The following is a 17,259-nucleotide window of genomic DNA, read 5'->3' as shown; positions in this document are numbered from 1 at the left end:
ACTTACCTCCAGGAATTGATATTAACCCTTCAGGCCTCCCCACAAAAGAAACCTCTTGTGAGACATCTTTCCCAGAAGCGATCTTCCTAACACTCTGAGAAGTTTGCTCAAGCCTCTCTAAACTTCCTCACTGCATCATAATAAAAGTTAGGTGGAGACATGTGAACCTCTCTGGAAGTCCCCTTCAAGAGAATGTCTTTGAAATCTTTGTTCAAATTTCATTTGGAGAAGAGATTAGGTATGGTTTAAGGGAAATAGTGAAACAGCCCCTCCCCAGTCTGTATACTCCTTCCAGCAAAACAAAATCTCTGTAGTTAACTTAAACAAATCCCACAGAAGTCAGCTGCATGACTCAGGCCCCTAACTCATTTCACTGCCATCTCAAGTGACTTATTATCAAAGTTTGCTGTTCCTTTCAACTTTCTTGAAGGGAAGTTCTGACAATTATAGTTTCATCCATTCTGCCAAGGAGGCCTGGGTGCCTCACAATATGTTAGACATGAACAGACTATCCAGGTTACTTTGATTTGTTTGCATATCTGTTTCCCACTAGCTTGTAAACTTCCTGAAGTTGGAGGTCTTTATATTTATAAAATTTAATCTTTGGATTTGCAGCGACCTGCACAGTTCCTGGAACATAATGTAGGTCATGTGAATATTTACTGATTGTATGGGCAACCCATCCTTTCCCCACAGGAAGGCTTTGTGTGTGTGTGGTTGTTTAAATATACAAAGTACCACTTTATGAAAGCAGTTATATTTTAACAGCTTGTAACAAAGAGTTGAGAAAGTGGACAGATGCCCACCCATTTAATAGCCTAAAATGGTGGTAGCCATGGGTTTTTTAAGTTACTAAAGGTTATTATCAATAGGTCAACAGACTCAGTTATTTAACCTTTGGCACCTTTGCCGTGGCCCTGAAATTGCTGGCCAAACATGTTTTTGATGGTTCTACAAACTAATTCTGAACTGTCACTTTGAAATCTAGATAAGACCTCCCAGTATATAAGCACTGTCTACACATTTCCTGGTTGACTAGACCATCAGAGAAGGCACTTCTGTTAGCTGACTAGAATGTGAATACTTAAATGAAAGAACTATTTAAAAGGAAGTAGGGCCAGAGGGGAAGGAAATGGCAACCCACTCCAGTGTTCTTGCCTGGAGAATCCCAGGGACGGGGGAGCCTGGTGGGCTGCCATCTATGGGGTTGCACAGAGTTGGACACGACTGAAGCGACTTAGCAGCAGAGGCAGCAGCAGGGCCAGAGGAGACCCAAACTAGTTATTCTCACTTGTTTGCATCCAATACTGTGCATTTCATTATATGGATGTTTTATCTTAAAAACTAGGACTAAACTGAAACAGTGAAGCCAGCTAAAAGAAACCAAGGTGGATTTAAATGAAAGACTCCACTAAACACAACTGATCCCACCTCCTCTGAATATCGCCATGGACATGGTGATAGTTTCCATCAGCTCTATGGAAAACCACCTGAATTTCACCATGGACACAGTGATATTTTCCATCAGCTTTATGGAAAACCACCTGGGTTCCCTATGGACTTTCTTTTCTCAAAACTGTATTTGGGGTTTTTTTTCTTAATTTTTTCCCTCCCTTCATGGCATCCTTACAGCTTGTTGGGATCTTTAAACACTGTCTCTTTTCCTTTGAAGATCACAATCATGAAAGTTCTTTTTAAGAAAAAAAAAAAAACGGAGATTCAAAAGGTACTAAATTTAAATTTGATAAAAAGAGATCTCAAAATTTCCCCTTATTTTCAGGAAGTATGTTTTTGCCATATGTAAAACGTGGCAGGTGCAGGGCTCTCGCAGTCTAAACACTGGAGACCAACGAAGCGAATCTAGCGGCTACGCTAGAAGCAGCGATCACGCCAGCGAAGCCTGAGCTCCACGACCTGGCACACTGGTCCCACCCAGTCCCCAGCAAAATTCCTAGGTCTCCTTGGAATGTTAAAATAGAACCTGATCCCGGTCTCCAACTGTCTTATCTTTTTCAAATGTTTTAAACTTACTGCCTTTGGTCAGCAGAACCACGGGCACAGTGATGACGGTGACGAGCACAGCGATCGCCAGCAATCCCAGGAGCACCTTCCATGGTGTCTGCAAGTCGGGCAGGTCAGGTCCAGTTAGAGCCAGCCATCTGGCCCCAGTCTGGGTAAGAGGGTCGGGGCCCCGGCTGCCCAGGAGGCAGCGGAGTTTGCCGTCGCGCGCACACTGGGAGAGGGGCACAGGGGGCTGGGAGAGTTTGGAGCTCGCGAGTCGGAGGTTGCAAGAGAGCTTTCCCTTGAACTTCTGGCCTCCGGGCAGTTTAATGTTTGCGTTTAAACGCACCTCAGAAGCCAAGTAAGGGTTCTGGGGCGTGTTTTGCCCGTGGCTCTCCAGGTCCTCCAAGGCTCGGTCCCTGGGTTCTTAGTCCCGCGGGTTCGAGAGCGAGCCAGGAGCCTTGGGGCGTCCCTTCACCTGTCAGAGGGTGGCTCTGGAGCTTCCGCCTAATGAGAGCCCCTGGTTTCGATCTGCGAGCTTTGGGTGGGGGGTAATCTGGGGAGACTTTAGTGAAGAGGCATCTACAACTCACCCCTGGGGCTCTTTGCGGGATGGGGGGGCCCTTTAATCACTCACCTTCATGGTCTGCGTCTCTTCGAAACTGAAGTTTCGGAGCCGGAGCGCAGTCAGAAGTCTGGCTAGCCGCCCGGACGCGCGTGCAGCTCCGGAGCTCCGGGCACGTAGTCACAAGGCGCTTCCAAGTTTCAGCCCCGAGTTAAACATTAGTGAGCGCCGGGTTGGCAGGGTATAAAGGGCTGCAGGCAGGCTGCGGGAGAAGGCGCGCCGGCCCCGGAGAACTGGCGTCCCGGCCGGGGGGCGCCCGAGAGGCACCTCCCTATGGGCGCGCGGGGCACTGGGTGGCCGCCGGACGCGCAGGGTGCGAGGTCCCGGGAACGCGCTGGAGGGGTGTGACAGCCCGAGCTGCGGCGAGCGGGCGCCCGGCAGGCATCCGACGTGGAACCCGGAGGCTGCAGGTCGGCGGGAGAGCATGGCCCGCCCTCACTGAAAGGGACCTCTGCGCTCAATTCCCGCAACCTCGAGTGGGCAAGTGAGGGCACTTAGCCCAGAGAGGGTATAGGGCTCTGTAGACTCAGAGAGTTCATCGCTGGCAGCTGAAACTAAAACCCAGATCTCTGTCCTTTGCCAGTGAATGGTATGGTGAGGATTTCTAGGGTATTTAAAGCTCCTGGAAGGCAGAGAGATAAAAAGTGATTGTTCTCTTGTGGATGGCACTTAGAGGCTAAGTGTCTGGATTCATTCTCCGCAGGGGGTTTCTGGTTTGTCTTTCAGGCTTACCTTCTCATCATGATGCCAGAAATAATAACGCTAACACTTATGTGCAACTTACTTTTTCCCAGGAGCTGCTCTCAACATTTTTGTGTTTATTTTACAGGGAGGAAGAAGATGGTTAAGTCAGCCGGCCAAGTAAAGGCAGCTAGGAAGTCGTGGAGCCTGAATTCAGAGTACATGTTCTTAACTGCCGCTCCACACAGCCTTTTATCTTTCAGTCTTCCAAAGAGCATTTGGGGAAAAAAAAGTAAAAGAGCAGGTGTGGCTTCTTCCTCCAGGTCCCCAGGATGCCCGGTAGGTTCCTTCACTCATTCCCCTTTTCCTTTACTCATTCATCCCCACATCCTCCCATTTATTTCACCCATCCCACAAATACTTGTGTGGATACAAAGCATCAGACTCTCATCTAGATTTCAGAGATAGAGAAGTGAGACAAGATAGATGAGGTTTGTGCACTTGGCACTTTCAGTCTGAAATATACAACAGAACCTTTGCATTAGGGTCCCTCTACTTACTTCCTCTTGTGGATAAGCACTCCTGCTCTCTAAAAGGCCTCTTCAACTTGTTCACTCAGCTGCAAAACAAAGTCTCTCTTCCAAAGTTAGAGGTAAAAAGTTCGAAATGCAGAGTCCTGTGGGGCATTAACATATGATTATGAATAAATTTCAGTTTCCATCCTTTATCTCCAGTCTGAACGGCACTTCTGAACTCAGGAATCATTTTCCCCTCTGACCGCTAGTTGCTTATGACACATCCACTTACCCACACCCACCTTCAGAGGCCCAAACTGAACTCTTTATCCTTTCCATCAGTCTCACCTCACCTTCCTCTGATGATTTCTGTCTTCGTTAAAAGTACCCCCACTCACCAATTACATTAAAAGTGTCCTCACTCATCAGTTACAAAAACGAAAGACTTGAGTCATCTCAGTTTTTCTTCTCTATTCTCCTGCTACTTTCACATGGCCATCATTTCCTCTCAGTTCTGCCTTTACAAGTATTTCTCAGATCCATCTCCTCCTCTGCTGGGAGATGGTGAATCCTCTTCCAGCTGCTGGGAAAGGTGAATCAATAGTGTGGTTGCAGCCTGTGAACTGGAGCTGGAAAGGACTCCAGGGAATGGCTCAGTGCTGGCCTCAGCTCTCATCGGTTCGTGCACTCAGCAATGGAGAAGGGAAGTCTGTACAACGGCCCACATGCTTAACCTCCATACCCCCACCGTGACACTATCCTTTCAGCAAGCCCCAGGGAAGCTGGCTGACATCCATGGGCAGATCTTCTTGTTCTCTGGAAAGTATTCCACAAAACACAAATATCTCCACACTCGGTCAACTTCAAGAGATTCGTTCCTAAATTTCTCCCACCTGACCTCTTTGTCACTAGTCTTTCCATCTTGCTCTTCCCAAGTCTCTAAGACACCAACTGGCCAACACATTAGCCGCCACGTGTAAGTCAGTGTAAATCTTATATTAGGCCATCTCTATTTTCATGCACAATGGAAAACAGATGTACTACTCCAAGTTCTCGCTGTTAGGAAGATTTCTCTTTCTACTCTATTTCAGAGCATCCCTGAGAGGGGCTATAATGTAGCAGCCATCATTCGTGACTGGTGCCTGCTTACTTTGAATAAGGCGGACTCTTCCCTTCTCTGTTGCCTGTTTATGAGGAACTGCTATGCAGTTATAGGTGTGTGTTTAGGGAAAAACACCAAGCAGAGGGAGAAGCACCATGGAGTCCAAGCTCATTGCTTAAGTAATTTTCTTATGCCATCTGAATCACTTGTGCTCATCTACTGAGTCTATAGATACCATTTTCACTTAATCATGGGACATGGCTGAACATACTCAGCTTTGTCATTTGGTGGGCCAGGTAACAACCAGTTTGTTATTGAAGTTCAGGTTGTATAGTTATGGGTTGAATTGTGTCACCTCCAAAAAAGATATGCTGGAATCCCAATCCCCAGTAACTTTCAGAAAGTTACCTTATTTGGAGACAAGGTCTTTGTAGAGGTCATCAGGTCAAAAAGAAGTCATTAGGGTGGGACCTATGAGTGGTGTCCTTATAAAAAGAGAAAATTTGAAAACAGAGACAGATACACATAGAGAGAAGATGGTATGAAGAGACTCACAAAGAAGACTATGATCTACAAGTCTAGGAGGCAGATTTAGAACAGATCCTTTCCCTCAGGTCTCAGAAGGAGCCAACCCTGCTGATCCCTTGATTTCAGTCTTTCAGCCTTCAGATGGATAGCATCACTGTCTCAGTGGACAGGCATTTGAGCCAACTCCGGGAGATAGTGAAAGACAGGGAAGCCTGACCTGCTGCCCTCCATGGGTCATGAAGAGTCAGATACAACTAAGCAACTGAACAACAACAACCCCAGCCTCCAGAACTGTCAGGCAATGAAATGCTGTTAAGCCATCCTATCTGTGTATTAAATGGCCCCCACACACTAATATACCAGCTGTTCTACAATCATGTTTTCAGGGTCTACCAGGGCCCTGTAGAAAGAGAGGAACTGATTTTCATATAGTGAATAGTCATTGACTGTTGTAGCCCACATCTAAAATGAGCCCCAGAGTTTGGGTGTTACCTTTGTGTATGTGAGCTAAGTTGCTTCAGTCGTGTCCAACTGTTTATGACACCATGGACTGCAGTCGGCCAAGCTCCGTGTCCATGGGATTCTCCAAGCAAGAATACTGGAATGGGTTGCCATTTCCTTCTCTAGGGTACCTTCCCCACCCAGGGATCGAACTGCAGACTTGTGTCTCCTGCATTGGAAGGCAGGTTCTTTACCACTAGCACCATCTGGGAAACCTTAATATACATCAAAAAATAACTAATATTTAGGCGAAGGGCATGACTTTTTTCTAAAAATCCTAGGCAGATTATCTGTGATTTTCCTTTTGGGGCTTGCCAGAAGCTTTGCCTGCCACAGACACTTGTAATACCTATTATCTGTTGGGTCATTAAGATCCAAGGATCAGGGCAGCTTGCACTATAGCCTAGACCTAGGGAGCCCTCTCTTGTTCTAGGTTCCATTCAAAACAGACAGCCATAGGTACTACCGAGCAAATAGGTTGGAGAAGCACAGCTGGTTGTGGTATACGGTGTCTCCAAAATCCAGAGAGTTCTGGCAAATACTGTTCCTCTTTTTGGTGGGCACACAGGGTGTAGTGGCTTACCCATCATTTTAGGGGGGATATCATAACATGTTCTAGACTGCTAAATCCCTTGAATCCTTGCAAACATTTTCATAGGACTTATCCTTTATTCTGTGGTCATATTTGTCTTGTTGAAATATATAAGGAACTTGCTACTTACTGTTCCCAAGGTCCAATTAGCTTGTCACCAATGTAGTGGACCCATGTGATGTTCTATGGGATTTCAAGATGATCAAGATCCCAGGAGGCTATATTATGATAGAGAAGAGAGTTGGGGCTTCCCTGGTGACTCAGCAGTGAAGAATCCATTTGTCAATGTAGGAGACACAGGAGACAATGCAGTTCTACCCCTGGAGAAAGAAATAGCAACCTCCTCCAGTATTCTTGCCTGGAAGATCCCATGAACAGAGGAGCTGGGAAGGTTACAGTTCATGGGTTTGTAAAAGAGATGGCCATAACTTAGTGATTAAACAACACGATAGTTGACATTTCCCTGAAAGTAAGATGGTAAAATTATACTGCTTACCCTTCCAGGTGATGGCAATTTGAGATGGCCCTGAAGGAAAAAAAAGTACTCTTCAAGGTAATAGCCACAGATACTAGGATTGTATTGTCTGGTCCAGTGAAGTTATCATGCTGGTACAATGGACATGGTTCCATAATCCATCTTTTGTCTGGGCTGAGCAGGAAGTTAACTGAGTATAGGGTAGGGAACCTGCACCATCTCTGTGGGTGAGGGGAGAAATGAGTCAAGAAATGCAAGCAGCCTCTTAAAGCCGGAAAAGGTAAGGAAATGAATTCTCTCCTAGAACCTCTAGAGGGTATGCAGCTCTGATGACACCTTGACTGTAACCCTGCTGCTGCTGCTAAGTCTCTTCAGTCGTGTCCGACTCTGTGCGACCCCATAGACGGCCTCCCACCAGGCTCCTCTGTCCCTAGGATTCTCCAGGCAAGAACACTGGAGTGGGTTGCCATTTCCTTCTCCAATGCATGAAAGTGAAAAGTGAAAGTGAAGTCGCTCCGTTGTGTCTGACTCTTAGAGACCTCATGGACTGCAGCCTACCAGGCTCCTCCGCCCATGGGATTTTCCAGGCAAGAGTACTGGAGTGGGGTGCCATTGCCTTCTCCAACTGTAACCCAGTAGGACCTATTTCAGACTTCTGAGCTCCAGAAGTATAAGACAATACATTTGTGTTGTTTTAAGCCACTAGGTTATAATAATTTGTTACAGCAGTAATAGAAAAATTAATGTACCCTGGACATGGCTGATGTTTTAACTCTATAGCAATGGATGTTTTAACTCCTAGAGCCAGGATTTAATAACTCCTGGGAGGTCTGGTCATATCCCTTCTCACTGAGCATTCTCAAACGTAGCTGTAAGTCCCATGTCTTTCTGAAGGAGACTGGGAAGAAGATTTAAGGATGTACTGTAGGAGCATTGCAGGCTCTGGCCTCTGTTTCAAACAGGGCGTTTTGGGTTTACGAAATGATTTGAATCTGGAAACGATGAAAAGACATGAATTTCTATTATGGCAACTAAAGTGAGATTTTTGACTCAGATTTAGAATTTTTCTAAGTGGTGATATCAAACCATAACTTAGAATGTTACCCATGAACTTCATTCTTAAGTACCCCATGATAAATGAAACACCACCGTTGGAGGTTACACGTTTTGATTACCATGTTATCCCTGGAGATGTTTATAGTAATAGCTTCTTTAAGGAAACGGAGTCTTTGAAGTAGGGTCCTGTGAGTTATTGCCCTGGAAGGATGCAGCCAATGTCAGATTGCAGCACAAAGCAGATAAAAAACAGACGGAATAAATACTCTGGTCTCTTTCTTCTAGTCTTTCCTGCTTGTATGTCCCAACTGAAGGCAGAGGACAAAGGAACCTGGATAATAGAGGATATTATCTGCAGGCGTCATTTTCCTGGGGCAATGGGCAGGGAAGATAAGGGTGAAGGATGGACAGGAGTGTCTAAATGAAAAATAACCAAATAAACAGCCCAACACTACATATTATTTGTTAAATTGTCTCCTAATAAAGATTGGAGATGTTCCATTTATTCTTTTATCTTTCTCTTCCATCCTTCTCTCTCTAGTGCCTCGTTAAATGCCTGGAAAAGAGTAGTCAATCAGTGTTGGTGGAATAAATGAAAAATTAAATGAGCAAAATATAACATTGGGTCTTTCTCTGTGTTCTTGGTGGCTGCAACTGGAAGTGAGGAAAAAATGGGATCTCATGTGTGGCAAGAAAGGAGAGAGTGAGAATGACAGGGCTGAGAGCGGTGAGGGAGCTGAACAGATCTTACTCCTGTCCCTCTGCTCTGCAAGAGAAGTAAAGGAAGTACAAAGGTATTTCTTCTTTTGCCCAGTGCCCTTCTTGACCTCCACCTAATTAGAGAACTCTGTCCACCTGTGTGGGAATGACTTTTCTAGCATGTCCTTTATGCTGCTGCTACTGCTAAGTCATTTCAGTCATGTCTGACTCTGTGCGACCCCATAGACGGCAGCCCACCAGGCTCCCCTGTCCCTGGGATTCTCCAGGCAAGAACACTGGAGTGGGTTGCCATTTCCTTCTCCAATGCATGAAAGTGAAAAGTGAAAGTGAAGTTGCTCCGTTGTGTCCGACTCTGTGCGACCCCATGGACTGCAGCCTACCAGGCTCCTCCGCCCATGGGATTTTCCAGGCAAGAGTACTGGAGTGGGGTGCCATTGTCTTCTCCGCATGCCCTTTATAACCCAGGTCAAAAGTCATTTCCTCCAGGTTACCTTCAACAATAACCCCATCTGTTTCCATACCATTTTCTGCCTTCCCTACCAACCAGAGTTTGGCAGATTATTCTACTTGTGATGTTGTTGTTCAGTTGCTAAGTCGTGTCCAGCTCTTCACGACCCCACAGACTATAGTCACCAGGCTCCTCTGTCCATGGCATTCTCCAGGCAAGAATACTAGAGTGGGTAGCCATTCTCTTCTCCAGGGGATCTTCCTGACCCGGGGATTGAACCTGGGCCTCCTGCACTAGCAGACATATTCCTTAACACTGAGCCACCAAGCGAGTGTGTTATTTACAACCAAATTAATTTCCACCTAGAGATACAGAGATGATAGTTAGCTAGGTGGATAATCCTATGGATTTAGATGTTTGGAAAGAAGAAATTTCAAGCCAAAGGAATAACTGTACACAAAGGCTGAGTGAGAAACCTGGAGATCTTTAGGGACTATCTATTAGTTTAGTTTCACTAGGATATAGGGTATAAAGGTTGATCCTGGACATATTCTTTAGTCTTAAATTCAGTAAATTCAGTATTCTAGGGCGCCACTTAGAGTTTTTGCCAGGTGAAGGAACACAATCAGACTTAACTTTAGATATAAAAAACAGGCCACAGCATAGGCTGGATAGCTTAGAAATGGAAGAACTAGAGATGGGATGAGAATCATAAACTTGGATGTTGCAAAATTAACTGGTCAGGTGCTTCTCTCTGTGGAGCTTGTCATAAAAGAATTTAAATCATGTTGATTTGTATTTGTTTACATACAAGTCTCTAAAAACTATTTCCCATGTGTAGTGTGAAATGTTTTCCTTGCCCCAATGATCAGTAATACCAAATAGTAGTTCATCTTACACATAATTAAGGTCTCTTGCTTCCTATTAGAACAGACATTAGCCAGAGAGGAGGCTTTTGTGCAGTTCTTTGATTGTTCTTTGAATAGTCTATGGGTTTTTAAAAATTTGAACAGTTTGCTTATATTAGCTACTGACTTAAGAAATAATTATATGATGTTATGAGAAAATATGTTTAAGATCCTTGGAGCTAGATTCTTACAAAATGGCCATGGTTATGATAATTCCTTTATGGCTTGGGCTTCCCAGGTGGTGCTAGTGGTAAAGAGCCTGCTTGCCAATGCAGGAGACTTTAGAAACAACCCACTCCAGTATTCTTGCCTGGAGAATCCCATGGACAAAGGAGCCTGGTGGGATAAGGTCCGTAGGGTCACAAGGAGTCGGACATGACTGAAGAGCCTGAGCATGCACACGTGCAATCTGTAAATGGGAGGTGATGTGGTGATGGTAATACATGTATATGAGGCTGCAATAGTGAAGGAGTGGAGAGGCTGACTGGTGGACGCTCTCATTTTAGGAAAGAGCAAGAGCCAATAGAACAAAGCTAGCGACTCTAACTAAACTGAGATATCTAATTTGCCATGGGAGGGAACACATACTATGCTGAGTGGTAGAGCACATAATCAGAAAGTTATATGCAGAAAGGCCTTCAGATTCATTGTACGCTGTTAAGAACAGTAAGACAGGAAAAAAGACTTCATGTACACAAGGGTCTTTGCTATATGCAAAGCCCTTGGCATTGGACTAGAGTGAAAAGTTAGCCTGTCATTTATTAAAATTGTAGTCAAATATATATAATATAAAATTTACCATCTTAACCATTTTTAAGTGTACTGTCATTTCTTTTTTATCCATAATAGTCCAGTAATTGTAGTGTAATTTTAGTGGATCAAACATACAGGTTAAAATTACATGACTCTCCTTTATCTTGACAAAATGGTGGAGTAAAACCATGACTCTCATTGTATATTTTTTGAACTAACATCTGTTTTCTGGCAATGGAAAAGAGTGACTATGTGGGAATTGGATCTTTTTACTGATATTACAGGGGAGTCTGCTATGGCTGTATGGACCTTTATTCTGGCGATATACCTAGTGCTTTGAGAGAAGGGACAGTAGTTGTATTTAGAACAGAAACTAAACCAACTGGGGAGAAATTTCAAGCCAGAAATGACCAGACGAAGGTACTCCAAGAGGGAAGGTCCAATGCTGTTTAACTCCCTGGCGGAAAAGCTTTGTTTTAGGTAGAAGTATTTATCTAGGCTCTACAGCATGTTTCTCAAACTTTTAATTTCCTTATTCTCTACCCTCTCCCCACTCTCACTTCTATTTCAGAGATTTTTTTCCTGAGCCCCACATTCAACTTGAATTCTGTATGTCTGTTTATGTATTACATGTTCTATATAAATGCATATTATTATATGTTCTACATAAATCTGTGCTTCATACATCAGAAGAGAACCTTTTTTTGCCCCCAAGAACCACTCCCAAGGGGGTGATATTGCCCTCACTGAGAATGTATGCTCTGTAGCGACACTGATTTCAGAGTGGACGTGGCAATTACTCAGGATCACCAGAATATAACTATTTCTTTAGAGTGTGCTGGTTCTAGCATAGGATAGAAATACTGAGTTCACTCTGGTAAAGCTGACGTATGAAATCTTAACGCTGAGAGACTGAACACGCAAATAGACAAGGGCCAGACAACTGAATTCTCACTCACAGCCTCTACAACAATCTGTCCAAAGTGGTCACGTCTTCACTGATTGTCAGCTTCCCTATTTTTGCCCTTCTTTCCAACCCAGAACCAACCAGAAAAAGATGAATATGCTCATTAATTCAATCTTGTCAGAAGCCCCACTTCTCATCAGCCTGCCTCCTGTTTCCCACAGGAGACCCATCTCCAGGTCCAGCATGCTGGAAGCCCCCACCACCTTCAGGGTAAAGCACTGCCACTCCCTTGCTGCCCTTTGAGTCCAAATGTCGTTATGGGCTGATTCTTGCTATATTAAGCTCTGAAAAAATAGCCGCGGCTTGTTCTCATTTGGGTGATCTTTGTTTATTTCCATAATACAGAATGAAGATTGCAGCCAAGGAAGACCCTACATATTTAAAGAGACACTACAGGTTTAATAATTAACTTCTCCATTTCAGTGTTTCAGTAGCATGCATGGCTCATCTATGGATCTCTGTTTTCTTCAACCATCCCAAAGGCTGTTATTTATCTTGTCCTTTATCAGTCACACTGTGTGAATAACTCAAGTGATGTTTTGGCTATTTAACTACAGCAGTCATAATATTCAAAGATATTTGGAAATGCAGGCAAGTGCCAGAAGAGTTTAGTAAATCATTCAATGGGAGTCTTATACATACAAAGACACTGTTACTTACTTTCTTGAATATTTACATGTTAACTTCGATTTTAATATGGTCCAGAAAAAGGCTCACTGCTCAAATGACTACTTGAGGATTTTCCTAGAAATGCTTTCTCTTTAGAGTTAAGACTTTCTGTCATATCCACCAGTGGGCTGATAAACTAAAAAAAAAAAAAAATTCAGCAGTAGCTAAAATGTGAATTGTGAATTCATGTGAATTGTAACAAAGCAAAGACCATCCAAAGACTTTTAGATAGAAACTAGGTGATGGCCATCAATATTGAGAAGAAAGCCTAATTGGTGGCTGCTCAAAGGTTAGCCTAGGAGTCTGCCTTCTACTAATGGGAGACCAAAATATTTCAATATGCCAAGTCTATTATGTAAAATACAAAATATATTTTAGATTTTTATTTTATTACTTATTTATTTACTTACCTTTTCTTATTGTTGTTGACTTTTAACTTAATTTTGTTATGATCAGAAAATAATTTTTAAGTTCTTAAGACCTACTTTATGGCTAAGCACATGGCCTACCTTTGAGAATATATAATGGGAACTTCAAAAATAAATGGGTATTACTAGTTGGTGTTCTAAAAATGTCACTAAATCAAGCATTTTCCAATCTTATTCAGACTTTGAAGACTTATTTTTTATACTTTTATTAGTTGGGTGCTAAACTATTCTACTAGATTCTTAAAAAATATTTTTACTGTGGGTGATTATTTATTTACATTTAACTTTAATTCAATCAAGGTTTGTACTTCTTGATATGCTACTTTGTCAGGCAGTGTACTGGAAAATTCACAGTGAACAAGTCAGGTCCGATAGGGGGATCACAGTGTTTACAAAAAATGTGAATCCATCCAAGCTTGTCAGCAAAACCCAAGACCAAATGTCAGAAATGATTAGGCTTTCATTCAGGTCAGTTCAGTCTCTCAGTTGTGTCCAACTCATTGCAACCCCATGAATAGCAGCATTCCAGGCCTCCCTGTTCATCACCAACTCCTGGAATTTACCCAGACTCATGTCCATCAAGTTGGTGATGCCATCCAGCCATCTCATCCTCTGTCGTCCCCTTCTCCTCCTGCCCCCAATCCCTCCCAGCATCAGAGTCTTTTCCAATGAGTCAACTCTTTGCATGAGGTGGCCAAAGTATTGGAGTTTCAGCCTCAGCATCAGTCCTTCCAATGAACACCCAGGACTGCTCTCCTTTAGGATGGACTGGTTGGATCTCCCTGCAGTCCAAAGGACTCTCAAGAGTCTTCTCCAACACCATAGTTCAAAAGCATCAATTCCTCGGCGCTCAGCTTTCTTCACAGTCCAACTCTCACATCCATACATGACCACTGGAAAAACCGTAGCCTTGACTAGACGGACCTTTGTTTGCAAAGTAATGTCTCTGCTTTTCAATATGCTATCTAGGTTGGTCATAACTTTCCTTCCAAAGAATAAGCATCTTTTAATTTCATGGCTGCAATCACCATCTGCAGTGATTTTGGAGCCCCCAAAATACAGTCTGACACTGTTTCCACTGTTTCCCCATCTATTTCCCATGAAGTGATAGGACCAGATGCCATGATCTTCGTTTTCTGAATGTTGAGCTTTAAGCCAACTTTTTCACTCTCCTCTTTCACTTTCAAGAGGCTTTTTAGTTCCTCTTCACTTTCTGCCATAAGGGTGGTGTCATCTGCATATCTGAGGTTATTGATATTTCTCCCAGCAATCATGATTCCAGCTTGTGCTTCTTCTAGCCCAGCATTTCTCATGATGTACTCTGCATATAAGTTAAATAAGCAGGGTGACAATATACAGCCTTGATGTACTCCTTTTCCTATTTGGAACCAGTCTGTTGTTCCATGTCCAGTTCTAACTGTTGCTTCCTGACCTGCATACAGGTTTCTCAAGAGGCAGATCAGGTGGTCTGGTATTCTCATCTCTTGAAGAATTTTCCACAGTTTGTTGTGATCCACACAGTCAAAGGCTTTGGCATAGTCAATGAAGCACAAATAGATGTTTTTCTGGAACTCTCTTGCTTTTTCCATGATCCAGCAGATGTTGGCAATTTGATCTCCGTTCCTCTGCCTTTTCTAAAACCAGCTTGAACATCAGGAAGTTCACGGTTCACGTATTGCTGAAGCCTGGCTTGGAGAATTTTGAGCATTACTTTACTAGCGTGTGAGATGAGTGCAATTGTGTGGTAGTTTGAGCATTCTTTGGCATTGCCTTTCTTGGGGATTGGAAGGAAAACTGACGTTTTCCAGTCCTGTGGCCACTGCTGAGTTTTCCAAATTTGCTGGCATATTGAGTGCAGCACTTTCACAGCACCAATTTTCAGGACTTGAAATAGCTCAACTGGAATTCCATCACCTCCACTGGCTTTGTTCGTAGTGATGCTTTCTAAGGCCCACTTGACTTCACATTACAGGATGTCTGGCTCAAGGTGAGGGATCACACCATCGTGGTTGTCTGGGTCTTGAAGATCTTTTTTGTATGGTTTTTCTGTGTATTCTTGCCACCTTTTCTTAATATCTTCTGCTTCTGTTAGGTCCATACCATTTCTGTCCTTTTTTGAGTCCATCTTTGCATGAAATGTTCCCTTGATATCTCTAATTTTCTTGAAGAGATCTCTAGTCTTTTCCATTATGTTGTTTCCCTCTATTTCTTTGCATTGATCACTGAGGAAGGCTTTCTTATATCTCCTTGCAATTCTTTGGAACTCTGCATTCAAATGGGAATATCTTTCCTTTTCTCCTTTGCTTTTTGGTTCTCTTCTTTTCACAGCTATTTGTAAGGCCTCCCCAGACAGCCATTTTGCTTTTTTGCATTTCTTTTCCGTGGGGATGCTCTTAATCCCTGTCTCCTGTACAATGTCATGAACCTCCATCCATAGTTCATCAGGCACTCTATCAGTTCTAGTCCCTTACATCTACTTCTCACTTCCACTGTATAATCATAAGGGATTTGATTTAGGTCATACCTGAATGGTCTAGTGGTTTTCTCTAAGTCTGAATTTGGCAATAAAGAGTTCATGATCTGAGCCACAGTCAGCTCCCGGTCTTGTTTTTGCTGACTGTATACAGCTTCTTCATCTTTGGCTGCAAAGAATATAATCAATCTGATTTCGTTGTTGACCATCTGGTGATGTCCATGTGTAGAGTCTTCTCTTGTGTTGTTGGAAGAGGGTGTTTGCTATGACCAGTGCGTTCTCTTGTCAAAACTTTGTTAGCCTTTGCCCTGCTTCATTCTGTACTCCAAGGCCACATTTGCCTGTTACTCCAGGTGTTTCTTGACTTCCTACTTTTGCATTCCAGTCCCCTGTAATGAAAAGGACATCTTTTTTGGGTGTTAGTTCCAAAAGGTCTTGGAGGTCTTCATAGAACCATTCACCTTCAGCTTCTTCAGCATTACTGGTTGGGGCATAGACTTGGATTACTATGATATTGAATGGTTTGCCTTGGAAACAAACAGAGATCATTCTGTCATTTTTAAGATTGCATCTGAGGACTGCATCTCAGACTCTTGTTGACCATGATGGCTACTCCATTTCTTCTAAGGGATTCCTGCTTACAGTAGTAGATATAATGGTTATCTGAGTTAAATTCTCCCATTCCAGTCCATTTTAGTTAGCTGATTCCTAGAATGTCAACATTCACTCTTGCCATCTCTTGTTCAATCACTTCCAATTTGCCTTGATTCATGGAGAAGGCAATGGCACACCACTCCAGTACTTTTGCCTGGAAAATCCCATGGGCAAACAAGCCTGGTAGGCTGCAGTCCATGGGGTCGCTAAGAGTTGTATACAACTAAGCGACTTCACTTTCACTTTTCACCTTCATGCATTGGAGAGAGAAATGGCAACCCACTCCAGTGTTCTTGCCTGGAGAATCCCAGGGACTGGGGAGCCTGGTGGGCTGCCATCTATGGGGTCTCACAGAGTCAGACATGACTGAAGTGACTTAGCATTTAGCATGGACCTAACATTCAAGGTTCGTATGCAATATTGCTCTTTGCAGCATCAGACCTTGCTTCTATCACCAGTCACATCCACAACTGGGTATTGTTTTTGCTTTGGCTCCATCCCTTCATTCTTCTGGAGTTATTTCTCCACTGATCTCCAGTAGCATATTGGGCACCTATGGACCTGGGGAGTTCCTCTTTCAGTATCCTATCATTTTGCCTTTTCATACTGCTCATGGTGTTCTCAAGGCAAGAATACTGAAGTGGTTTGTCATTCCCTTCTCCAAGCTTTCATTCAGTTCAGTTCAGTCACTCAGTCGTGTCCAACTCTTTGTGACCCCATGAATTGCAGCACACCAGGCCTCCATGTCCATCACCAACTTGCAGAGTTCACCCAAACTCAACTGGCCCCTAATACTGGATGAATCAAACTGGAATCAAGATTGCTGGGAGAAATATCAACAACCTCAGATATACAAATCTGATACCACTCTAATGGCAGAGGTGAAGAGGAACTAAAGAGCCTCTTGATACGGGTGAAAAAAGAAAGTGCAAAAGATGGCTTAAAACTCAGTATCCAAAAAACTTAATATCATAGCATCCAGTTCCATCACTTCATGACAAATAGACAGGGAAAAAATGGAAAGAGTGGCAGACTGGTGACTGCAGCCACAAAATTAAGACACTTGCTTCTTGGAAGAAAAACTATGACAAACCTAAATAGCATATTAAAAAACAGAGACATCACTTTAATGACAAAGGTCTGAATAGTCAAAGTTATGGTTT

General features: G+C 43.4%; 1 protein-coding gene across 1 annotated transcript in view; it reads right to left on the bottom strand.

The window, feature by feature from the left end:
- DPP4 (dipeptidyl peptidase 4) overlaps window positions 1–2,731 on the bottom strand; it is an 84,819-nt gene extending 82,088 nt beyond the window's left edge. Inside the window, exons 1-2 of the mRNA XM_055572416.1 lie at window positions 2,639–2,731; window positions 2,032–2,119 (exon numbers count right to left, since the gene is read on the bottom strand). Coding sequence (XP_055428391.1) covers window positions 2,032–2,119; window positions 2,639–2,644 — 94 coding nt within the window. The 5' untranslated portion in view covers window positions 2,645–2,731. The remainder of the gene's footprint in view (window positions 1–2,031; window positions 2,120–2,638) is intronic.
- Window positions 2,732–17,259: the final 14,528 nt, after the last annotated feature.

The sequence above is a fragment of the Bubalus kerabau genome, chromosome 3 (genome assembly GCF_029407905.1).
Source record: "Bubalus kerabau isolate K-KA32 ecotype Philippines breed swamp buffalo chromosome 3, PCC_UOA_SB_1v2, whole genome shotgun sequence".
Classification (NCBI taxonomy): Eukaryota; Metazoa; Chordata; class Mammalia; order Artiodactyla; family Bovidae; genus Bubalus; species Bubalus kerabau.
This window is presented reverse-complemented; position numbering and strand designations above follow the sequence as displayed.